General features: G+C 50.9%; 1 protein-coding gene across 1 annotated transcript; it reads right to left on the bottom strand.

Annotated features, from left to right (window-relative positions):
- Window positions 1-148: 148 nt before the first annotated feature.
- Window positions 149-25,009, bottom strand: U2AF2 (U2 small nuclear RNA auxiliary factor 2). Its single transcript, XM_064406129.1, is given in 14 exon segments — window positions 149-612; window positions 3,675-3,761; window positions 6,317-6,439; window positions 9,009-9,041; window positions 9,043-9,089; window positions 11,027-11,069; window positions 11,389-11,484; window positions 12,208-12,258; window positions 12,260-12,325; window positions 16,475-16,626; window positions 17,489-17,540; window positions 17,542-17,593; window positions 21,345-21,480; window positions 24,421-25,009. Coding segments are annotated over 14 exon segments (1,431 nt in total). The 5' UTR covers window positions 24,470-25,009; the 3' UTR covers window positions 149-168.
- Window positions 25,010-25,934: the final 925 nt, after the last annotated feature.

Here is a 25,934-nt window from a genome sequence, read left to right as displayed (position 1 = left end):
CCAGCCCGTTCCCAGCACACCTGGGCACACCTGGGCACACAGGTGAGTCCATAACTCCCATGTCTCACCTTGCCGCACCCCGGCACCTCCACACCATCCACGGTCCCCTCTCACCCCATTCCCAGCACACCTGAGCACACCTGGGCACACCTGAGCACACCTGGGCACTCAGGTGAGCTGATATTTCAGGTTTCTCACCTTGCCACAGCCCGGCACCTCCACTCCGTCGACGGGCCACGGGATCTCGATGGACTTGACGGTGCCCAGCCCCATTTCTATCCCCATCCTGCCCGTTCCCAGCACACCTGGGCACACCTGGGCACTCAGGTGAGCTGATATCTCCCCATTTTTTGGGTCTCTCACCTTGCCACAGCCCGGCACCTCGACGCCGTCGACGGGCCGCGGGATCTCGATGGACTTGACGGTGCCGTACTTGCCGCACTCGTCGCGCACGTCCTCGACGATCTCGTCGTACTCCTCGTCGTCCAGCAGCTCCTCGGGCAGCACCATGTTGAGCAGGCACAGCACCTCGGTGGGGTGCCCGCCCATCTGCACCTGCGAGCTCATCAGCCCCGGCACCTGCAGCGTCACCGGCGTCTGGTTGATCGTGCTCTGAAACACGGCGGGGAAAACGGGGGGAAAATGGGGATAAAAATGAGAAAAATTGAAAAAAATTGGGATTAAATGGGGAAAAATGCAGGAAAATTGGGGTTAAATGGGGGAAAAATGCAGGAAAATGGGGAGAAAATGGGGGAAAATGGGGAAAAAATGGGATTAAATGAAATAAAATGGGGGAAATGGGGGGAAAAATGGGGGGTAAAATGGGGTTAAATGGGGAAAAATGCAGGAAAACGGGGGAAAATGGGGGAAAATGGGAAAAATTGGAGTTAAAAGGTATAAAATGGGGGGAAAATGGGGAAAAAATGGGAAAAAAAATGAGAAAAATTGGAGTTAAATGGTATAAAATGGGGGAAAATGGGGAAAAAACGGGATTAAATGGGATAAAATGGGGGGAAATGGGGGGAAAATGGGGGGGAAAATGGTATAAAATGAGAAAAAAATGGAATTAAATGGGGAAAAATGGGGAAAAAATGGGATTAAATGGTATAAAATGGGGGAAATGGGGGGGAAAATGGGGAAAAATGCAGGAAAATGGCGGGAAAATGGGGGAAAATGGGAAAAAAATGGGAAAAATTGGAGTTAAATGGTATAAAATGGGGAAAAAATGGGGAAAAAATGGGAAAAAAAATGAGAAAAATTGGAGTTAAATGGTATAAAATGGGGAAAAATGGGGAAAAAATGGGAAAAAAAATGAGAAAAATTGGAGTTAAATGGTATAAAATGGGGAAAAAATGGGGAAAAAATGGGAAAAAAAATGAGAAAAATTGGAGTTAAATGGTATAAAATGGGGAAAAAATGGGGAAAAAATGGGAAAAAAAATGAGAAAAATTGGAGTTAAATGGTATAAAATGGGGAAAAATGGGGAAAAAATGGGATTAAATGGTATAAAATGGGGGAAATGGGGGGAAAAATGGGGGGAAATGGGGAAAAATGGGGAAAAATGCAGGAAAACGGGGGGAAAATGGGGGAAATTGGAGTTAAATGGTATAAAAATGGGGGAAAAATGGGGAAAAAATGGGAAAAAAAAAGAGAAAAATTGGAGTTAAATGGTATAAAATGGGGAAAAATGGGGAAAAATGGGATTAAATGGGATAAAATGGGGGGAAATGGGGGGAAAATGGGGGGGGAAAATGGGGGGAAATGGGAAAAAAAATGGAATTAAATGGGGAAAAATGGGGAAAAAATGGGATTAAATGGTATAAAATGGGGGAAATGGGGGGGAAAATGGGGGGAAATGGGGGGAAAATGGAATAAAATGGGACAAAAATAGAATTAAATGGGATAAAATGGGGGAAATGAGAAAAATTGGAGTTAAATGGTACAAAATGGGGGGAAATGGGGAAAAAATGGAATTAAATGGTATAAAATGGGGGGAAATGGGGGGGAAAATGGGGGGGAAATGGAGAAAAATGGGAAAAAAATGAGAAAAATTGGAGTTAAATGGTATAAAATGGGGGAAAATGGGGAAAAAACGGGATTAAATGGGATAAAATGGGGGGAAATGGGGAAAAAATGGAATTAAATGGTATAAAATGGGGGAAAATGGGAAAAATTGGAGTTAAATGGTATAAAATATGGGGGAAAAATGGGGGGGAAATGGGGAAAATGGGGGAAAATGGGGATAAAAATGAGAAAAATTGAAAAAAATTGGGATTAAATGGGGAAAAATGCAGGAAAGTTGGGGTTAAATGGGGGAAAAATGCAGGAAAATGGGGAGAAAATGGGGAAAAAATGGGATTAAATGGGATAAAATGGGGGGAAAAATGGGGGTAAAATGGGGTTAAATGGGGAAAAATGGGGGAAATATGGGGGGAAATGGGAAAAATTGGAGTTAAATGGTATAAAATGGGGAAAAATGGGGAAAAACGGGATTAAATGGGATAAAATGGGGGGAAATGGGGGGAAATGGGGGGAAATGGGGAAAAAATGCAGGAAAATGGGGGAAAATGGGAAAAAAATGGGAAAAATTGGAGTTAAATGATATAAAATGGGGGAAAATGGGGAAAAACGGGATTAAATGGGATAAAATGGGGGAAATATGGGGGGAAAAATGGGGGGTGAAATGGGGTTAAATGGGGGAAAAAATGCAGGAAAACGGGGGGAAATGGGAAAAATTGGAGTTAAATGGTATAAAATGGGGGAAAATGGGGAAAAAACGGGATTAAATGGGATAAAATGGGGGAAATGGGGGGGAAAATGGGGGTAAAATGGGGTTAAATGGGGAAAAATGCAGGAAAACGGGGGGAAAATGGGGGAAATTGGAGAAAAATTGGGATTAAATGGGGAAAAATGCAGGAAAATTGGGGTTAAATGGGGGAAAAATGCAGGAAAATGGGGGGAAATGGGAAAAAAATGAGAAAAATTGGAGTTAAATGGTATAAAATGGGGAAAAATGGGGAAAAACAGGATTAAATGGTATAAAATGGGGGACAATGGGGGGAAAATGGAATAAAATGGGACAAAAATAGAATTAAATGGGATAAAATGGGGGGAAATGGGGGAAAAAATGAGAAAAATTGGAGTTAAATGGTATAAAATGGGGAAAAATGGGGAAAAATGGAATTAAATGGTATAAAATGGGGGGGAAATAGGGGAAAATGGAATAAAATGGTATAAAATGGGGGAAAAGTGAGAAAAATTGGAATTAAATGGTATAAAATGGGGAAAAATGGGGAAAAAATGGGAATTAAATGGGGAAAAATGCAGGAAAATTGGGGTTAAATGGGGTTAAATGGGGAAAAAATGCAGGAAAATGGGGGAAATTGGGGGGAAAACGGGGAAAATTGGGATAAAAATGGGGTTAAATGGGGGGGAAATGGGGTTAAATGGGGGAAATTGGGGGAAAATGAGAAAAATGGGATAAAAATGGGGAAAATGGGGGAAAACGGGGAAAAATGGGGAAGAAAAACGGGAAAAATTGGGGAAAACCAGGAGAAAAAATGGGGGAAAATGACCCCTAGACCCCCCCGATTTGGGGAGGGAACCCCCACACCCCCCCCCAGATTTGGGGAGGGGGTCCCCGGGCAGGATTTGGGGAGGGGGCTCTGACTCACCAGGGTGGCGTTCTTGGCCCCCACGCTCGCCCTCTGCACCAGCAGCTTCTTGTCCCCGAGCTGCATCCCGTTGAGCCCCGCGATGGCCTGGGGGGACGCGGCGTCACAGACCCCTCCCCAAATTCGGGGGGGGGGGTCGGGACCCCCCTCCCCAAATCTGGGGGGGCTTCAGACCCCCGGGGACCCCACCAGGGGGGAGTTTGGGGGGAAATTCTGGGATTTTGGGGCATTTTGGGGGGGATTTGGGGCATTTTCAGGGGGGACGCGGCGTCAGGGACCCCTCCCCAAATTCGGGGGGGGGGGATGGAGACCCCCTCCCCAAATCTGGGGGGCTTCAGACCCCCGGGGACCCCAGCAGGGGGGAGTTTGGGGGGAAATTCTGGGATTTTGGGGCATTTTTGGAGCTTTTTCAGGGGGGGACACGGCGTCAGAGACCCCTCCCCAAATTCGGGGGGGGAGCTCGGGACCCCCTCCCCAAATCTGGGGGGGCTTCAGACCCCCGGGGACCCCAGCAGGGGTCGATTTGAGGCAGAAATGGGTAGAAATTCTGGGATTTTTGGGCATTTTTTGGGATATCTGGGGCATTTTCAGGGGGGACACAGCATCACAGACCCCTCCCCAAATTCTGGGGGGAGCTCGGGACCCCCTCCCCAAATCCGGGGGGGCTGCAGACCCCCGGGGACCCCAGCAGGGGTCGATTTGAGGCAGAAATGGGGGGAAATTCTGGGATTTTGGGGGCATTTTTTGGGATATCTGGGGCATTTTCAGGGGGGACACGGCATCAGGGACCCCTCCCCAAATTCTGGGGGGGCTCAGGACCCCCTCCCCAAATCTGGGGGGGCTGCGACCCCCGGGGACCCCAGCAGGGGTGGGTTTGGGGGAAAATTCTGGGGTTTTGGGGCAGTGTTGGGTGGATTTTGTGCTGATTCAGGCGGATTTTGGGCAGTTTTTGGCATTTTTTTGGGCAGTTTCTGGGCAGATTTTGGGCAGATTCTGGGCAGTTTTTTGGGCAGATTTTGGGCAGTTTTTACCCAGTTTCTGGGCAGATTTTGGGGCAGTTTTTGGCTATTTTTGGTACCTGGTCGGTGACGTTGATGTCTCCGTACTCGCTGATTTGGGGCACTTTGGGGTTGTTATTTTGGCCAGTTTTTGGGCCCGTTTCCCAGCAGTTTTTTGGGCAGTTTTTGGGCAGTTTTTTGGCCATTTTTGGGCAGATTTTGGCCACTTTTGGTACCTGGTCGGTGACGTTGATGTCCCCGTACTCACTGATTTGGGGCAGTTTGGGGTGGATTTCTGGGCAGTTTTTTGCCCTGTTTCTGGGCAGTTTTTTGGGCAGATTTTGGGCAGTTTTTTGGGCAGTTTTGGCCATTTTTGGTACCTGGTCGGTGACGTTGATGTCCCCGTACTCACTGATTTGGGGCACTTTGGGGTGGATTTTTGCCCTGTTTCCGGGCAGTTTTTGCCCAGTTTTTGCCCTGTTTCTGGGCAGTTTTTTGGGCAGATTTTGGGGCAGTTTTAGGGGCACTCTGGGTACCTGGTCGGTGACGTTGATGTCCACGTACTCGCAGATTTGGGGCAGTTTGGGGTGGATTTCTGGGCAGTTTTTTGCCCTGTTTTTGAGCAGATTTTGCCCAGTTTTTGCCCCGTTTCTGGGCAGATTTTGGGCCATTTTCGGGCAGTTTTGGTACCTGGTCGGTGACGTTGATGTCCCCGTACTCGCTGATTTGGGGCAGTTTGGGGTGGATTTCTGGGCAGATTTTGCCCAGTTTTTGCCCCGTTTCCGGGCAGTTTTTGGGCAGTTTTTGGGCACTCTGGGTACCTGGTCGGTGACGTTGATGTCCCCGTACTCGCTGATTTTGGTTTGTTTTGTGTGGATTTTTGGCCCATTTTTGGCCCGTTTCCCAGCAGTTTTTTGGGCAGTTTTTGCCCCGTTTCTGGGCAGTTTTTTGGGCAGATTTTGGGCCATTTTCGGGCAGTTTTGGTACCTGGTCGGTGACGTTGATGTCCCCGTACTCGCTGATTTGGGGCACTTTGGGGTGGATTTCTGGGCAGTTTTTGCCCAGGTTTTTGGGCCGATTTTGCCCAGTTTTTTGGGCAGTTTTTGCCCAGTTTTTTGGGCAGTTTTTGCCCCGTTTCCCAGCAGTTTTTTGGCCATTTTTGGGCAGTTTTGGCCATTTTTGGTACCTGGTCGGGTGACGTTGATGTCCCCGTACTCGCTGATTTGGGGCACTTTGGGGTGGATTTCTGGGCAGTGTTTGCCCAGTTTTCTGGGCAGTTTTTTGGCCATTTTTGGGCAGTTTTTGGGGCAGTTTTGGCCACTTTTGGTACCTGGTCGGTGACGTTGATGTCCCCGTACTCGCTGATTTGGGCCAGTTTGGGGTGGCGCTGATTTGGGCCAGTTTGGGGTGGATTTCTGGGCAGTTTTTTGGGCAGTTTTTGCCCCAGTTTTTTGGGCAGTTTTTTGGGCAGATTTTGGGCAGTTTTTGGGCAGTTTTAGGGCACTCTGGGTACCTGGTCGGTGACGTTGATGTCCCCGTACTCGCTGATTTGGGGCAGTTTGGGGTGGATTTCTGGGCAGTTTTTGCCCAGTTTTTGCCCCGTTTCTGGGCAGTTTTTGGGCCATTTTTGGCCACTTTTGGTACCTGGTCGGTGACGTTGATGTCCACGTACTCGCAGAAGGCGTAGCCCTTGCTCAGCCCCGTGGCGCTGTCCTTGACCAGGTTGAAGGCCTTGAGGGGCCCGAAGGACGTCAGCAGCTCCTTCACCTGGGGAGGGAGGGGGCACGGGGGGCTCGGGGGGCAGCCCAGCCCCCCAAACCCGGCAACAGCCCCGGGGAGCCGGGATCCCCCTCCCCAAAACACCCCGGGGGGGCCCAGGCGACCCTGTGGTGATTTCAGCACAGTTTGGGGAACTTGGGGGGATTTTGGGGAATTTGGGGGGATTTTGGGGGGATTTGGGGGAATTTGGGGGGATTTTGGGGTCTGGGAACCCCTCTGGAATTTGGGAGTGGCCCCAGGGACTGGGGATCCCCCTCCCCAAAACACCCCGGGGGTCCGAACTGACCCTGTCCTGCTCCCCGTGCTGATCTCAGCTCAGTTTGGGGATTTTGGGGGGATTTGGGGGAATTTGGGGGGATTTTGGGGGGATTTGGGGGATTTTGGGGGGATTTTGGGGTCTGGGAAACCCCCCCGGAATTGGGGAACCCCTCTGGAATTTGGGGAATTGCCCTCTGGGATTGGGGATCCCCCTCCCCAAAACACCCCGGGGGGTCCCAACTGACCCCGTCCTGCTCCCGGTGCTGATCTCAGCTCGGTTTTGGGCAATTTTTGGGGGGATTTGGGGGAATTTGGGGGGATTTTGGGGTCTGGGAACCCCCCCAGGAATTGGGGGAAAACCCCTGGAATTGGGGAACCCCCTCTGGAATTTGGGAACGGCCCCAGGGACTGGGGATCCCCCTCCCCAAAACACCCCGGGGGGCCCAAGTGACCCTGTGGTGATTTCAGCTCAGTTTGGGCGATTTTGGGGGGATTTGGGGGAATTTTGGGGGGATTTTGGGGTCTGGGAACCCCCCCTGGAATTGGGGAACCCCTCTGGAATTTGGGAGTGGCCCCAGGGACTGGGGATCCCCCTCCCCAAAACACCCCGGGGGGCCCAGGCGACCCCCGTCCTGCTCCCGGTGCTGATCTCAGCTCAGTTTGGGGGAATCTGGGGGGATTTTGGGGAGATTTGGGGGGATTTTGGGGGGATTTGGGGGGATTTTGGGGGTCTGGGAACCCCCCAGGAATTGGGGAAAACCCCTGGAATTGGGGGAACCCCTCTGGAATTTGGGAATTGCCCTCTGGGATTGGGGATCCCCCTCCCCAAAACACCCCGGGGGTCCCAACTGACCCCGTCCTGCTCCCGGTGCTGATCTCAGCTCAGTTTGGGGAATTTTGGGGTCTGGGGCTTCCCTGGAATTGGGGAACACCCCTGGACTTGGGGAACCCCCCCCTGGAATTTGGGAGTGGCCCCAGGGATTGGGGATCCCCCTCCCCAAAAAACTTTGGGGGACCCAACTGACCCCGTCCTGCTCCCGGTGCTGATCTCAGCTCAGTTTGGGGGATTTTGGGGGATTTTGGGGGGATTTTGGGGGGACTTTGGGGTCTGGGAACCCCCCCTGGAATTGGGGAACCCCCTGGAATTGGGGAACCCCTCTGGAATTTGGGAATTGCCCTCTGGGATTGGGGATCCCCCTCCCCAAAACACCCCGGGGGTCCCAACTGACCCCGTCCTGCTCCCGGTGCTGGTTTCAGCTCAGTTTGGGGAATTTTGGGGGGATTTGGGGGAATTTGGGGGGACTTTGGGGTCTGGGAACCCCCCCTGGAATTGGGGAACCCCCTGGAATTTGGGAACGGCCCCAGGGACCCGGGATCCCCCTCCCCAAAACACGCCGGGGGGCCCAGGCGACCCTGTGCTGATTTCAGCTCGATTTGGGGGATTTTGGGCCAATTTTGGGTGGGATTTTGGGGTCTGGGGAACCCCCCAGGAATTGGGGGAAAACCCCTGGAATTGGGGAACCCCTCTGGAATTTGGGAATTGCCCTCTGGGACTGGGGATCCCCCTCCCCAAAACACCCCGGGGGGCCCAAGTGACCCTGTGGTGATTTCAGCTCAGTTTGGGCGATTTTGGGGGGATTTGGGGGAATTTGGGGGGATTTTGGGGTCTGGGAACCCCCCTGGAATTGGGGAACCCCTCTGGAATTGGGAATCACCCTGGAATTTGGGAATTCCCCCCCAAAATGAGAAATCCCCCTCCCCAAAACACCCCGGGGGTCCCAGGTGACCCCGTCCTGCTCCCGGTGCTGACTTCAGCTCAGTTTGGGGGATTTTGGGGGGATTTTGGGGGATTTTGGGGGACTTTGGGGTCTGGGAACCCCCCCAGGAATTGGGGAACCCCTCTGGAATTTGGAAATTCCCCCCCAGAAACAGGAAACCCCTCCCAAAACCCCCAAAATCCCAGCCTGGGGTCGATTTTTTGGGGGGATTTTTGGGTCTCTATCCCAATTTCCAGGATGGGATTTTTGGGTTTTTTTGGAGGATTTTGGGGTCTCCTCCTCGGATTTAAGGAATGGGATTTTTTGGGGGGACTTTTGGGAATTTTGGGGTCTCTTCCCCAATTTAAGGAATGGGATTTTTGGGGGGATTTTGGGGTCTCTTTCCCAAAGTAAGGAATGGGATTTTTGGGGTGTTTTTGGGGTGTATTTGAGGGGTTTTTTTGGGTGTTTTTGGGGTGTTTTGGGGTGTTTTGGGGTGTTTTTGGGGTGTTTTTTGGGAGTTTTTGGGGTCTCCCCCTCACCTGGTCATCGTTCAGGTAATTGGGGAGGCCCCCCAATGAAGAGTTTGTGGGCGGAGTCCGGGACCACCGTGGACACCACACCTGGAAAAGGCAAAAAAATCCCAAATTCTCACCTGGAAACACAAAATTCCACCTGGAAACCAAAAATTCCCGCCTGGAATCCCAAAAAATCCCACCTGCAATCCCCAAAATCCCACCTGGAAACCAAAAATTCCCACCTGGAACCCCCAAAATTCTACCTGGAATCCCAAAAAATCCCACCTGGAGTCCCAAAATTCCACCTGGAAACCCCAAATTCCCACCTGGAATCCCAAAATCCCACCTGGAAACCAAAAAATTCCATCGGGAAACTCCAAAATTCCCAACTAGAAACCCCAAATCCCACCTGGAAACCCCAAAATTCCATCAGGAAACTCCAAAATTCCCACCTGGAATCCCAAAATCCCACCTGGAAACCCCAAAAATCCCCCCAAAATTCCACCTGGAAACACCAAAATTCCACCTGAAAACCCAAATTCCCACCTGGAACCCCCAAAATTCTACCTGGAATCCCAAAAAATCCCACCTGGAGTCCCAAAATTCCACCTGGAAACCCAAACTCCCACCTGGAATCCCAAAATCCCACCTGGAAACCCCAAAAAATCCCCCCAAAATCCCACCTGGAACCCCAAAATTCCCACCTGAAACCCCAAAATTCCACCTGGAACCCCAAAATTCCCACCTGAAACCCCAAAATTCACCTGGAAACCCAAAATTCCCACCTGAAATCCCAAAAATCCCACCTGGAACCCCCAAAATCCCACCTGGATTCCCAAAATCCCACCAGGAAACCCCAAAATCCCCCAACCCTCCCCTCCAGAACTTGGGAGTGTCCCTGATTTTTGGGGGATTTTACGGAATTTTTGGGGGGATTTTTAGGGAGTTTTAGTGGGATTTTTGGGGAATTTTTTGGGGGATTTTTTGGGAATTTTTGGTGGATTTTCAGGGGAATTTCAGGAGGATTTTTGGTGGAATTTCACAGAATTTTTGGGGTGATTTTGGGGCATTTTCTGGGGGATTTCTGGGGGATTTTGGGGATGACCCCAGGGGTATTTTTCGGGATAATTTCAGGGGTGTTTTTGGGGTGATTTCAGGGGCGATTTCCCAGGTATTTCTGGGGCACTTTCAGGGAATTTCAGGGGATTTTGGGGCATTTTCAGGAGAATTTTGTCAGATTTTGGGGATGATGTTAGGGTGATTTTGGGGCTATTTTGGGGTGATTTTGGGGTGATTTCAGGGAATTTCACGGATATTTTTGGGGTGATTTCGGGGTATTTTGGGGTCTCACCGGGCACGTAGACCGAGGGGTTCTCGGACATGCCGGGCAGGGGCTGGGGGGCTGATTTTGGGCTGATTTTGGGGTGATTTTGGGGTGATTTCAGGGAATTTCAGGGATATTTTTGGGGAGTTTTTGGGGTGATTTCAGGGATATTTTTGGGGTGATTTCAGGGGTTTTTGGGGGTCTCACCAGGCACGTAGACCGAGGGGTTCTCGGACATGCCGGGCAGGGGCTGGGGGGCTGATTTTGGGCTGATTTTGGGCTGATTTTGGGGGTATTTTTGGGGTGTTTTTGGGGAGTTTTTGGGCTGATTTCAGGGATATTTTTCGGGGGATTTGGGTTGATTTTGGGGGTCTCACCAGGCATGCAGACCGAGGGTTCTCGGACATGCCGTGCAGGGGCTGGGGGGCTGATTTTGGGTGATTTCAGGGAATTTCAGGGATATTTTTTTTGGGAGTTTTTGGGGTGATTTCAGGGGTATTTTTGGGGTGATTTCAGGGGTATTTTTGGGGTGATTTCAGGGGGTTTTTGGGGGTCTCACCAGGCACGTAGACCGAGGGGTTCTCGGACATGCCGGGCAGGGGCTGGGGGGCTGATTTTGGGGTGATTTCAGTGGTATTTTTGGGGTGATTTCAGGGGTATTTTTGGGGTGATTTCAGGGATATTTTTGGGGTGATTTCGGGGTATTTTGGGGTCTCACCGGGCACGTAGACCGAGGGGTTCTCGGACATGCCGGGCAGGGGCTGGGGGGCTGATTTTGGGGTGATTTCAGTGGTATTTTTGGGGTGATTTCAGGGGTATTTTTGGGGTGATTTCGGTGTATTTTGGGGTCTCACTGGGCACGTAGACCGAGGGGTTCTCGGACATGCCGGGCAGGGGCTGGGGGGCTGATTTTGGGCTGATTTCAGCGGTATTTTTGGGGTGATTTCAGGGATATTTTTGGGGTGATTTCAGGGGTATTTTTGGGGTGATTTCAGGGATATTTTTGGGGTGATTTCAGGGGTTTTGGGGGTCTCACCGGGCACGTAGACCGAGGGGTTCTCGGACATGCCGGGCAGGGGCCTGGTAGTCGTGGGGCCGCCGGATCTTCAGCGACTGGCCCTGGAAGATGATGCCGTCGAAGGCCATGGCCTGCGTCGTCTCGTCCACCGAGCGGAACTGGGGCAACAGGAAAATCCCGTCAGAAACGGGGGAAACAGCCAAAATTGGGAAAATACAGAAAATCCGGTCAGAAATGGGGGAAAAACAGCCAAAATTGGGGGAAAATACAAAAAATCCAGTCAGAAATGGGGAAACAGCCAAAATTGGGTCAGAAATGGGGAAATATGCCCAAAATCAGGTCAGAAATGGGGGAAAACAGCCAAAATCGGGTCAGAAACGGGGGAAACCAGCCAAAATTGGGGGAAAATACAAAAAATCCGGTCAGAAACGGGGAAAACAGCCAAAATTGGGGGAAAATTCAAAAAATCCGGTCAGAAACGGGGAGAAAACAGCCAAAATCGGGTCAGAAACAGGGGAAAACAGCCATATTGGGTGAAAAACGGGGAAAACACAAAAAATCCGGTCAGAAATGGGGAAAAATAAAAAACATCAGGTGAGAAATGGGAAAACCACAAAAAAATCGGGTCAGAAATGGGGAAAAATAAAAAAACATCAGGTCAGAAATGGGGAAAACCACAAAAAAATCGGGTCAGAAATGGGGCTGGGAACCCCAACATCAGGTAAGGGAACCCAAAATTCCCCCCAAACCCCCCCGACCTCCCAGGAATTCCCCCCAATTCCCCCGAAATTCCCCCCAAATCCTTTGAATTTCCCCCAAACTCCCCCAAATCCCCCCAATTTCCCAAAATCCCCCGAATTCCCCCCAAACCCCCCCGGCACCTCGAGGAAGGCGAAGTTCTTGTCCTGGTTGATCTGCACGGCCAGCACGGGGGTTCCCGGGGGCCTGGGTGAGCCCCCCCAGCCGCATCTGGGCGTTGAAAAAATCCATCATCGCCTCCTAAAGGAGAAAAAATCACATTTTGGGTAAAAAATCACATTTTGGGTAAAAAATCACATTTTGGGTAAAAAACCCCAAATTCGGGGAGGAAAAAATCCATCATCGCCTCCTGGGAGGCAAAAAAAAAATCAGATTTGGGGTAAAAAATCCACAAATTAGGGGAGGAAAAAATCCATCATCGCCTCTTGAGGGAGAAAAAAAATCACATTTTGGGTAAAAAATCACGTTTTGGGTAAAAATCACGTTTTGGGTAAAAAACCCCAAATTCGGGGAGGAAAAAATCCATCATCGCCTCCTAAAAGGGAGAAAAAATCACATTTTTGGTAAAAAATCACATTTTGGGTAAAAACCCCAAATTCGGGGAGGAAAAAAATCCATCATCGCCTCCTAAAAGGGAGAAAAAATCACATTTTTGGTAAAAAAATCACGTTTTGGGTAAAAAATCACATTTTGGGTAAAAAAACCCCAAATTCGGGGAGGAAAAAATCCATCATGGCCTCCTGGGAGGCAAAAAAAATCAGATTTGGGGTAAAAAATCCACAAATTCAGGGACGAAAAAATCCATCATCGCCTCCTAAAGAATAAAAAATATTAGATTTTGGGTAAAAAATATCAGATTTTAGGTAAAAAATCAGATTTTGGGTCAAAAAAACCCCAAATTCAGGAGGAAAAAATCCATCATCGCCTCCTGGGGGAGAAAAAAAAAATCAGATTTTGGATAAAAAATCCCCAAATTCAGGGAGGAAAATATCCATTATTGTCTCCTGAGGAATAAAAAATATCAAATTTTGGTTAAAAAAATCAGATTTTGGGTTAAAAATTCCCAAATCAGGGAGGAAAAAATCCATCATCGCCTCCTGGGGGAGAAAAAAATCAGATTTGGGGTAAAAAATCAGATTTGGGTAAAAAATCAGATTTTGGGTAAAAAATCCACAAATTCCAGGAGGGAAAAAAATCCATCATCGTCTCCTAAGGAATAAAAAATATCAAATTTTGGGTAAAAAAATCAGATTTTGGGTAAAAAAATCAGATTTTGGGTAAAAATCCCCAAATTTGGGGAGGAAAAATGAGTTTGGGGGCTGTGGAAGGGGGGGTATCAAAAAATGGGGGAGGAAAGTTAAAATTGGGGAGGAAAATTAAAATTGGGAAAGGTGAAAGGTGGGAGAAGGGGAATAAAAAGAAAAAAATAGGAATAATAATTACAATAAAACGAATATAAGCATAAATGATAAATAAAAAATTAAAAATTAAAGTAAATCAGAGGATAAGGTGAGGGAAAATAAAGGAAAAATAAAATTGAATTGGTAAAAAAAAACATAGGAAATGTAGAACTCAATTAAAAAAAAACCAGGAAAAACATAATTAAATAGAAAAACAAAAAAAAAAAAAAAAAAGAACAAAAAAAAAGACTCCCCCAGAAGCCTGTAGTGCCCCAAAACTGCAAATAAGCCCCAAAAAATCCAAATAACTCCAAATAACTCCCTAAAAACTCCTAAAAAGCTCAAATAACTCCTTAAAAAGTCAAAATAACCCCAAATAACTCCCTAAAAATCCCTAGAAATCCAAATAATCCCCTAAAAACCCCAAATAACCCCCCAAAAACTCAAAATAAATCCCTAAAACCCCAAATAACCTCCTAAAAATCCCAAATAACCTCATAAAACCCCAAATACTCCCTAAATACCCCAAATAGCCCTCAAAAAAAATCCCTAAAAACCCCAAATAGCTCCCTAAAAACTACAAATAACCCCAAATAACCTCCTAAAAACCCCAAATAACTCCCTAAAACCCCAAATAACCTCCTAAAAATCCTAAATAATCCCCTAAAATCCCCAAATACTCCCTAAATACCCCAAAAAGCCCCCAAATAACTCCCTAAAAACCCCAAATAACCCCTTAAAAACACCCAATAACCCCCTAAAAACCCCAAACCACCCCAAATTCCCCCCAAATCTGTGTCCCAGCACCTCGGTGATGCCCAAGGGGATGTTGCCCACGTAGAGGCCGCCGCAGACAACCCCAAACAACTCCCTAAAAACCCCTAATAACCCCCTAAAAACCCCAAAAAAAACCCCAAATAACCCCCTAAAATCACTAAATAACCCCCTAAAAACCCCAAATAACCCCAAACCACCCCAAATTCCCCCCAAATCTGGTCCCAGCACCTCGGTGATGCCCAAGGGGATGTTGCCCACGTAGAGGTGTAGCAAACAACCCCCAATAACCCCAAATAAACCCATAAAAACCCCCAGAAAATCCCTAAAAACCCCAAATAACCTCCCAAAAACCCAATAAATCCCTAAAAACCCCAATTTCCCCCCCCAAATCTGGTCCCAGCACCTCGGTGATGCCGAAGGGATGTTGCCCACGTAGAGGCGCCGCAGACAACACCCAAATAAACCCCAAATAAACCCAAATAATTCCCTAAAAACCCCAAATAACCTCCCAAAAACCCCAAATAAATCCCTAAAAACCCCAAATTCCCCCCAAAAGCGTGTCCCAGCACCTCGGTGATGCCGAAGGGGATGTTGCCCACATAGAGGCATCGCAAACAACCCCCAAAAACCCCAAATAAACCCATAAAAACCCCAAATAACCCCAAATAAACCCCCAAATAACCCCAAATAACCCCCTAAAATCCCCAAATAACCCCCTAAAAACCCCAAATAAATCCCTAAAAACCCCAATTTCCCCCCAAATCTGGTCCCAGCACCTCGGTGATGCCCAAGGGGACGTTGCCCACGTAGAGGCGCCGCAAACAACACCATAAAAACCCCCTAAAAACCCCAAATAACCTCCTAAAAACCCCAGATAACCTCCCAAAAACCACAAATAATCCCCTAAAAACCCCAAATAAACCCCAAAATCCCCAGAAATTCCCCCAGAAGTCTCTCCCAGCACCTCGGTGATGCCCAAGGGGATGTTGCCCACGTAGAGGCACTGCAGACAACCCCAAACAACTCCCTAAAAACCCCTAATAACCCCCTAAAAACCCCCAAAAAACCCAAAATAATTCCCTAAAAACCCCAAAACAGCCCAGTTTCCCCCCAAAAGCCCGTCCCAGCACCTCGGTGATGCCGAAGGGGATGTTGCCCACGTAGAGGCATCGCAAACAACCCCCAAAACACCCCAAATAATCCCCTAAAAACCCCCAAAAAATCCCTAAAAACCCCAAATAACCCTTAAAAACCCCAAATAATTCCCTAAAAACTCCAATTTCCCCCCCAAAAGCGTGTCCCAGCACCTCGGTGATGCCCAAGGGGGATGTTGTCCACGTAGAGGCACTGCAGACAACCCCCAATAACCCCAAATAACTCCCTAAAAATCCCAAATAACCCCCTAAAATCCCCAAATAACCCCCTAAAATCCCCAAATAACCTCCCAAAAACCCTAAATAAATCCCTAAAAAACCCCAAATTTCCCCCAAATCTGGTCCCAGCACCTCGGTGATGCCCAAGGGGGATGTTGCCCACGTAGAGGCGCCGCAAACAACACCATAAAAACCCCCTAAAAACCCCAAATAACCTCCTAAAAAACCCCAGATAACCTCCCAAAAACCATAAATAAACCCCTAAAAACCCCAAATAAACCCCAAAATCCCCAGAAATTCCCCCAGAAGTCTCTCCCAGCACCTCGGTGATGCCCCAAGGGGATGTTGCCCACGTAGAGGCACTGCAGACAACCCCAAACAACTCCCTAAAAACCCCTAATAACCCCCTAAAAACCCCAAAAAACCCAAAATAATTCCCTAAAAACCCCAAAACAGCCCAGTTTCCCCCCAAAAGCGTGTCCCAGCACCTCGGTGATGCCGAAGGGGATGTTGCCCACGTAGAGGCATCGCAAACAACCCCCAAACAACCCCAAATAACTCCCTAAAAACCCCAAATAACCCCCTAAAAACCCCAAATAACCCCCTAAAAACCCCAAATAACCCCAAATAAACCCCAAATAATTCCCTAAAAACCCCAAACCACCCCAAATCTGGTCCCAGCACCTCGGTGATGCCGAAGGGGATGTTGCCCACGTAGAGGCGCCGCAGACAACACCATAAAAACCCCAAATAAACACATAAAAACCCCAAATAAACCCCAAAACACCCAAATAAATCCCTAAAAACCCCAAATTCCCCCCAAAAGCATGTCCCAGCACCTCGGTGATGCCGAAGGGGATGTTGCCCACGTAGAGGCGCCGCGCCTGCCGCGTCATCTGGCTGCCGACCACGGGCACCGGCGTGGGCGTCACCGCCAGCCCGTCCGGGGTCATGGTGGGCAGCAGCGCCGTGGCCGGGATCTGCCCCGCCGCTGGGGGGGGAACGGGGGGTTAGGGGGGCTTTGGGGGTCCTCAGGGGGTCCTGAGGGGGTTTGGGGTGGATTTCAGGGGGTTTGGGGTCTTTAGAAGGGGTTATGGGGGGTCCCAGGGGGGTCATGGTGGGCAGCAGCACCATGGCCGGGATCTGCCCCGCCGCTGGGGGGGGAAATGGGGGGTTAGGGGGGGTCCTGGGGGGGTTTGGGGGGTCCTCAGGGGGTCCTGAGGGGGTTTGGGGTGGATTTCAGGGGGTTTGGGGTCTTTAGAAGGGGTTATGGGGGGTCCCAGGGGGGTCACGGTGGGCAGCAGCGCCGTGGCCGGGATCTGCCCCGCCGCTGGGGGGGAAATGGGGGGTTACAGGGGTTTGGGGGGTCCTGGGGGGGTTTGGGGGGTCCTGAGGGGGTTTGGGGGGTCCTGAGGGGGTCCTGAGGGGGTTTGGGGGGATTTGGGGTCTCTAGGAGGGGTTGTGGGTGGGTTCTGGGGGGTTATATGGGGTCCTGAGGGGATTTGGGGTGGTTTGAGGGGATTTGGGGTCTCTAGGAGGGGTCACGGGTGGGTTCTGGGGGGATTCGGAGGGATCCTGAGAGGGTTTGAGGGGGATTGGAATGGATTTGGGGAGATTTGGGGTCTCCAGAAGGGGCTATGGGGGTTCCTGGGTGGGTTCGGGGGGGTCCCTGGGTGAATTTGGGGAGGGGTCTCACCCTGCATGGCCTTGTACTGCATGGGGGTGATGTGCTCGAAGCCGGGGGGGTTTGGGGGGGTCCCTGTGGGTCTGGGGGGGTCCCTGTGGGTCTGGGGGGGTTTGGGGGTTCCCAGCGGGTTCGGGGGGGTCCCGGTGAATTTGGGGAGGGGTCTCACCCTGCATGGCCTTGTACTGCATGGGGGTGATGTGCTCGAAGCCGGGGGGGGGGCACGTCCCAGTATTTCCGGATTTTCTTTTTCTTCTCGTGCCGGGGGGGAGCGGCTGGGGGGGGCGGGGGGGGTTGGGGAGGGGGCTGCACGGCCCAGCCCCCAGCACCCCAAAACAGACCAGAAATACAGAAAAATCCCCCCAAAACACCCCTAAAATACCCCAAAACACCCCCAAAAAATCCCCCAAAACACCCTGAAAATATCCCAAAAAAGCCAAAAAAATCCCCCCAAAAAAACCCAAAAAATTCCCCCAAAAAACACTCCCAAAAAAACAAAAAAAAAACCCCAAAACACACCCAAACCACCCTGAAAATATCCCAAAAAAGCCAAAAAAATCCCCCCAAAAAACCCCAAAAAATTCCCCCAAAATCTCTAAAAACACCCCCAAAGAAAAAAAAAAAACCAAAACACCCTGAAAATATCCCAAAAAAAAAAAACCACCCCAAAACACCCTGAAAACACCCAAAAAACCCCAAAAAACCCCAAAAAACCCCCCAAAATTCCCCAAAACACCCCAAAAAACCACCACCAAAAATACCCCCAAAAAAAACTCTAAAATGCCCCAAAAACACCAAAAAAACCACCCCAAAAAAATCCCCCAAAAATCCCCAAAAACACCCCGGAAACACCCCAAAAATACATTAAAAAAACCCCAAAAACTCCCAAAAACACCAAAAAATCCCCTCCAAAAAAACCTAAAATGCCCCAAAAAACCCCAAAAACACCCCCAAAATATTCCAAAAAATCCCCCCCAAAATGCCCCAAAACACCCCCAAAAAAAACTCCAGGAAAACCAAAAAAATCCCCCATAAAACCCCCAAAAAACGCTTCAAAAAAAATCAAAAAAATCCCTAAAAACTTCCCCAAAAACCACTCCCAAACCAAAAAAAAATTCCCCCAAAAATGCCCCAAAACATCCCCAAAAACCCCGAAAAACACCCCAAAATCTCCCCCAAAAATACCCAAAATCCCCCAGAAAATTCCCCAAAATCCCCCAAAAAAAATCTAAAAATCCCCCCAAAATTCTGAAAACCCCCCAAAATTCCAAAAATCCCCCCAAAAACTCACCAAAAATCCCCAAAATCCCCCCAAAAATTCCCCAAAATTCTGAAAATCCCCCCCAAAACCCCAAAATCCCCCAGAATCCCCCCAATCCCGGCCTCACCTCAGGGGTCCCGAGAGGCTCAGGGGTGACCTGTGGGGGAGGGGCGATGTCAGAAGGGCTGCCACCCCCAAAGTGTCCCCAAAGTGTCCCCAAAGTGTCCCCAAAGTGTCCCCAAAGTGTCCCCAAGGTGTCCCCAAAGTGTCCCCAAAGTGTCCCCAAGGTGTCCCCAAAGTGTCCCCAAAGTGTCCCCAAGGTGTCCCCAAGGTGTCCCCAAAGTGTCCCCAAGGTGTCCCCAAAGTGTCCCCAAGGTGTCCCCAAGGTGTCCCCAAAGTGTCCCCAAGGTGTCCCCAAGGTGTCCCCAAGGTGTCCCCAAGGTGTCCCCAAAGTGTCCCCAAGGTGTCCCCAAGGTGTCCCCAAGGTGTCCCCAAAGTGTCCCCAAGGTGTCCCCAAAGTGTCCCCAAGGTGTCCCCAAGGTGTCCCCAAAGTGTCCCCAAGGTGTCCCCAAGGTGTCCCCAAGGTGTCCCCAAAGTGTCCCCAAAGTGTCCCCAAGGTGTCCCCAAAGTGTCCCCAAGGTGTCCCCAAAGTGTCCCCAGAGTGTCCCCAAAGTGTCCCCAAAGTGTCCCCAAAGGGTCCCCAAAGTGTCCCCAGAGTGTCCCCAAAGTGTCCCCAAGGTGTCCCCAAGGTGTCCCCAAAGTGTCCCCAAAGTGTCCCCAGAGTGTCCCCAAGGTGTCCCCAAAGTGTCCCCAAGGTGTCCCCAAGGTGTCTCCAATGTCCCTGAATGTCCCCAAAGTGTCCTCAAAGTCCCTAAAGTGTCCCTGATGTCCCTCAATGTCCCCAAAGTGTCCCCAAAGTGACCCCAATGTCCCTGAATGACCCAAAGATGTCGTCAATGTCCCCAAGGTGTCCTCAATGTCCTGAGGGTGTCCCCAATCCCCCCAAGATTGTCCCTAGACTGTCCCCAAGGTGTCCCCAAGGTGTCCCTGAGGTCCCTCAATGTCCCCAAGGTGTCTTCAATGACCCAAGGTGTCCCCAATGTCCCCAAAGTGTCCCCAAAGTCCCCAAAGTGTCACCAAAGTCCCCAAAGTGTCCCCAAAGTGTCCCCAATGTCCCCAGTGCTGCCTCCAGACTGTCCTCAATGTCCCCAGTGTATCCTTAGACTGTCCCCAGACTGTCCCCAATGTCCCCAAAGTGTCCCCAATGTCCTCATGGTGTCTCTCGACTGTCCCCAGACTGTCCCCAATGTGTCTCCAATGTCCCCCATACGTCCTTAGACTGCTCCCCAGACTGTCCCCAAGGTGTCCCTAAGGTGTCCCCAAGGTCCCCAATACATCTCTAGACTGTCCTCAGTGTCCCCACTGGCCCCAAAGTGTCCCCAATGTCCCTGTGGTACCTGCGCTGGTCGCGGTTGTGGGGCTGTCCCCGTGTCCCCACTGCCCCGGGGCTGTCCCCAATGTCCCAGATGTGTCCCTAGGTGTGTCCCCAATGTCCCCAAGGTGTCCCCAATGTCCCCAGGCTGTACCTGTGGCGCCGGCGGTCCCTGCAGACGCTGCGCTGGTCGCGGTTGTGGGGCTGTCCCCGTGTCCCCAGTGTGTCCCACTGCCCCGGGGCTGTCCCCAATGTCCCAGATGTGTACCTAGCTGTGTCCCCAATGTCCCCAGGCTGTCCCCAGGCTGTACCCACTGCCCCAGGGCTGTCCCCAATGTCCCCAATGTCCCCAGGCTGTACCTGCGGCGCCGGCGGTCCCTGGAGACGCTGCGCTGGTCGCGGTTGTGGGGCTGTCCCCGTGTCCCCACTGCCCCAGGGCAGTCCCAGCCTGTCCCTAGCTGTGTCCCCACTGTCCCCAAGGTGTCCCCAATGTCCCCAATGTCCCCAGGCTGTCCCTTTGGTACCTGTGGCGCCGGCGGTCCCTGGAGACGCTGCGCTGGTCGCGGTTGTGGGGCTGTACCAGTGTCCCCACTGCCCCGGGGCTGCCCCGGGGCAGTCCCAGCCTGTCCCTAGGTGTGTCCCCACTGTCCCCAATGTCCCCAATGATGTCCCCAATGTCCCCAGGCTGTACCTGCGGCGCCGGCGGTCCCTGCAGACGCTGCGCTGGTCGCGGTTGCGGCGCTCCCGGGAGCGGCTGCGCCCAGTGTGTCCCACTGTCCCTAGCTGTGTCCCCAATGTCCCCAAGGTGTCCCCAATGTCCCCAATGTCCCCAGGCTGTACCTGCGGCGCCGGCGGTCCCTGCAGACGCTGCGCTGGTCGCGGTTGCGGCGCTCCCGGGAGCGGCTGTGCCCAGTGTGTGCCCAGTGTGTCCCACTGCCCCAGGGCTGTCCCAGCCTGTCCCCACTGTCCCCAAGGTGTCCCCAATGTCCCCAAGGTGTCCCTTTGGTACCTGCGGCGCCGGCGGTCCCTGGAGACGCTGCGCTGGTCGCGGTTGTGGGGCTGTACCAGTGTCCCCACTGCCCCAGGGCAGTCCCAGCCTGTCCCTAGCTGTGTCCCCACTGTCCCCAAGGTGTCCCCAATGTCCCCAATGTCCCCAGGCTGTCCCTTTGGTACCTGCGGCGCCGGCGGTCCCTGCAGACGCTGCGCTGGTCGCGGTTGCGGCGCTCCCGGGAGCGGCTGTCCCCACTGCCCCGGGGCTGTCCCCAATGTCCCAGATGTGTCCCTAGGTGTGTCCCCACTGTCCCCAAGGTGTCCCCAATGTCCCTTTGGTACCTGCGGCGCCGGCGGTCCCTGGAGACGCTGCGCTGGTCGCGGTTGCGGCGCTCCCGGGAGCGGCTGCGCCGTTTGCGGTCGCGGCTGCGGGAGCGGCTGTGGGAGCGCTTGCGGTGCCGGTTCTCCTTGTCGCGCTCTGGGGACGGCGTTACAGGGGTCACAAACACCCAAAACGATTTAAAAAGGGCAAAAAGAACCCCGAAAATTTGAAACCGACTGAAAAAAAACCCACAAAGACCCTGAAAAAATCCCCAAAAACCCAAAACCAGAGGGCAGAAATAACCCCAAACCACCCAGGTCTCCTTGTCGCGCTCTGGGGACGGGGTTAAAGAGGTCAGAAAAACCAAAAGATGACAAAAAAGGGCAAAAAGAACCCCGAAAAATTATAAAGTAGCTCGAAAAGCACAAAGTAAGCCCAGAAAGTCAAAAAAAAATCAGAAATCAGAGCCCTGGAATGACCCCGAACCCACTGGGTCTCCTTGTCACGCTCTGGGGAGAGAGTTAAAAATGTCAAAAAAACCAAAAAAATGAAAAGGAAGGGCAAAAAGAACCCTGAACATTATAAAATAGCTGGAAAAGCACAAAGTAAAGCCAGAAAATCCCAAAAAAATCAGAATTCAGAGCCCTGGAATGACCCCGAACCCACTGGGTCTCCTTGTCGCGCTCTGGGGAGAGAATTAAAAAGGTCAAAAAAACCAAAAAAATGACAAAAAAAGGCAAAAAGAACCTCAAGAAATTATAAAATAGCTCAAAAAGCACAAAATAAACCCAGAAAATCCCAAAAAAAATAAGAAATCAGAGCCCTGGAATGACCCCCGAACCCCACTGGGTGTCCTTGTCACGCTCTGGGGAGAGAATTAAAAATGTCAAAAAAACCCCAAAAATAAAGAAAGGACAAAAAGAACCCCCAAAAAGTTATAAAGTAGCTCGAAAAGCACAAAACAAACCCAGAAAAATAAAAAAAAAAAAACCCAAAAGCAGAGCTCCAAAATAACCGTGAATCCCCCAGTTCTCCTTGTCACACTCTGCAGAGAGAGTTAAAAATGTCAAAAAAACCCAAAAAATTTTATAAAGGGCAAAAAGAATCCCAAAAAATTATAAAGTAGCTCAAAAAAGCACAAAGTAAACCCAGAAAATGAAAAAAACCCCAGAAATCAGAGCCCTGGAATGACCCCAAACCACCCAGTTCTTCTTGTCATGCTCTGAGGAGAGAATTAAAAAGGTCAAAAAACCAAAAAAAAAGCAAAAAAAGGGCAAAAAGAAGCCCAGAAAATTATAAAATAGCTGGAAAAGCACAAAATAAACCCAGAAAATTAAAAAAAAAACAGAAATCAAAGCCCTGGATGACCCTGAACCCAGCAGTTCTTGTCATACTTTAGGGAAGGGGTTAAAAAATTAAAAAAAAAACCAAAAAAAATTTAAAAAGGGCAAAAAAGATCCCCCGAAATAAAAAAAAACTCAAAAAGCACAAAAATAAACTCAGAAAATTTTTAAAAAAGCCCAAAAAACCCCAAAAATAGAGTTCTGAAACAACCATGAATCCAGATTTTCTTTGTCACACTCTGGGGAGGGGGTTAGGGAGGTCAAAAAAACCCCAAAAAATACAAAAAAGGGCAAAAAGAATGCTAAAAATAATTTTTAAAAAGAGACAAAACACAAAAACTCTGAGAAAATTCCCAAAAAAATCAAAAACAGAGCCCTAAAATTACCCTGAATCCCTTGGTTCTCCTCGTCAAGGGGTCAAGGGGGTAAAAAACCCAAAAAAACCAAAAAAAAACCCAAAAAACCACAAAACAAAAAAAAAAAAAAACCAAAAAAAAATTTTAAAGAACTGAAAAGACAGCAAAAAGCCCAAAAACCCCAAAATCACCCCAAATCCCCCCAAATCACCTCAAAATCCTCCAAAATTAACCCCAAAATCACCTCCAAGACAACCCCAAATTCCCTCCAAAACTAACTCCCAACCTACCCCAAAATAACCCCAAAAATCTCCCTAAATAACTCTGAAATCCCCCCCCAAAATCACCCCAAATTCCCCCCAACATAAACCCAAAATCCCCCCTAAATAACCCCAAAATTTTCTCAAAATCCCCCCTAAATAACCCTAAATTCCCCCCAAAATTAACTCCAAATTCCTCCAAAATAACCCCAAAAATCCCCCTAAATAACTCTGAAATCCCCCCCAAAATCACCCCAAATTCCCCCCAAAATCTTCTCAAAATCCCCCCTAAATAACCCTAAATTCCCCCCAAAATTAACTCCCAAATTCCCCAAAATTAACTCCCAAATTCCTCCAAAATAACTCCAAAAACCCCCCTAAATAACTCTGAAATCCCCTGAAATCCCCCCCAAAATAACCCCAAATTTCCCCCTAAATAACTCTGAAATCCCCCCCAAAATTAACCCAAATTTTCCCCTAAATAACTCTGAAATCCCCCCCAAAATCCCCCCAAATTTCCCCCAAAATCACCCCAAAGTCCCCCCCAAAATAACCCCAAAATCCTCCCTAAATAAGCCCCAAAATCCCCCCAAAATGACCCAAAATCCCCCCAAAATCACCCAAACCCCCCCAAAATGGGGGGCCCCGACCCTGCCCATGAGGAGACCCCAACCCCCCCCAAAAACAAAACGGGGACACCGCGACCCCCCCCCAAATTTGGGGGTGAAAACCGGGGGGACCCCAAATTGGGGGGAGGGGGGGGCATGAAGAGGGACCCCAAATTTGGGGGGGGGGACCCCAAATTGAGGGGGGATAAATAAAAAATGGGGGGGACCCCAAATTGAGGGGGGGGGGCGGCCACAAAACGGAACCCCAAATTGAGGGGGGGGGCAAAAAATGAACGAGACCCCAAAATTGGGGAGGGGGTCCCGAAGAGGGAAATTGAGGAGGGGTCAAAATTTGGGGTACCCCAAATTGAGGGGGGGGGGGGGTCAGAACCGAGGGGAACCCCCCCAAAATCGCGTGGGGGCGGGGCGGGGGGCGTGGCCTGTCCGTGAGGGGAGCGCTCCCCTCCCCCTCCCCCCCCCCTCACACCGGGGTCGCCCCGTGAGGCGCGGGGGGGGGCGGGGCCGGTACCTTGCTTGTTCTCGTTCAGCTGCCGCTCGAACTCGTCGAAGTCGGACATGGCGGCGGCGGCGGAGCCCTGGGGGAGCCCTCGGGGAGCCCTCACGGAGCCCTCACGGAGCCCTCACGGAGCCGCCGCTGCCTCCCGCTCCTCTCCGGGCCGCGCTCAGGCCGCGCTCGGCTGCGCTCGGCCACTTCCGGCCGCGCTCGGCCACTTCCGGCGCCGCTCGGCCCTCGCTCGGCGCTTTCCGCCTCAGCTTCGGCGCCTTTCCGCCGCGCTTCGGGTTTTTCCGTCACCGCTCGGGTTTTTCCGCTAATGATCGATGATTTTCGGCCTCGCTCGGGTTTTTCCGCGCGGGCTCGCAGCTTTCCGTCAGTGTCCGGGTTTTTCCGCTACCGATCGGCGCTTTCCGCTCGTGCTCGGCGCTTTCCGGTTCCGGTCGCCGTCCGCCGCCGTTCCGGGCGCGCTCGGTTCTCCCCCGTTGCCGTTCGCCGCTTCCCGCCGCCGTTCCGGGCCCTCTGAACCGTTTTCCGTCACTTTTCGCCGTTTTCCGTCCCTTTTGGCCGCTTTCCCTCCCCGTTCGCACCCCCTCAGCTCCCCTACGTCACTTCCACCGGGGCCCGCTCAACTTCCGGCGGCCGCCCCCGGTAAAACCAGGCCCTCCGGTTGGCCCCGCCCCCTCCGGTGCGGCCCCGCCTCTTTCTCTGTTTGTCCCGCCCCTTTCCGCGCTGGCCCCGCCCCCTCCCCTCAGGGCCGCTTTTGGCGGGAAACGGGAGCGGCGATGGCGCCCCCTGGCGGCCGGCGGGAATTCTCGCGCAGGGCGCGAATCTCGCGAGGTTTCACTTTCTGGGGGAGATTTTCCCCCTTTTTTTCGGGTTTTGCCTCAAAATCCTCCCCGAGGGGAGCCCAGAGGGAGCCCGGGGGGGTCTGGGGGGATTTGGGGGGATTTGGGGGGGATTTGGATATCCCTGATTTTGGGGAGTCCCCGGGATGAGGAGAAAAATGGGAAAATTGGGGAAAAAATCGGGAAAATTGGGAAAAATTGGGGGAAAATTTGGATTTTTTTTGTTTTTTGGGATGAGCACGGGCAGGGACACCCGTGGGAATGTGGGAAATGGGGGGGGAAATGTGAAAAACCCCAAGAAAATGGGGGGGAAAGCGAGTTAAATGGGATAAAAACGGGAAAAATTGGAAAAAAACCCCAAAAATCGGGAAAAAACCCGAGTTAAACGGGATAAAAAAAGAGAAAATGGGAAAAAAACAGGGAAAACAATAAAAAAATGGGGGAAATGGGAATAAAACTGAGGAAATTGAGAAAAATCTCTGGGGAAAATGGGAATAGAGTGGGAAAAAATGGGGGGGAAATGGGGGAAATTGGGAAAAACCGGGGGGAAATGGGGGGAAAATGGGGGAAATTGGGAAAAACTGGGGGGAAATGGGGGGAAAATGGGGGAAATTGGGAAAAACTGGGGGGAAATGGGGGGAAAATGGGGGAAATTGGGAAAAACTGGGGGGAAATGGGGGA

The sequence above is a fragment of the Passer domesticus genome, unplaced genomic scaffold, assembly GCF_036417665.1.
Source record: "Passer domesticus isolate bPasDom1 unplaced genomic scaffold, bPasDom1.hap1 HAP1_SCAFFOLD_139, whole genome shotgun sequence".
NCBI classification, from domain to species: domain Eukaryota; kingdom Metazoa; phylum Chordata; class Aves; order Passeriformes; family Passeridae; genus Passer; species Passer domesticus.
This window is presented reverse-complemented; position numbering and strand designations above follow the sequence as displayed.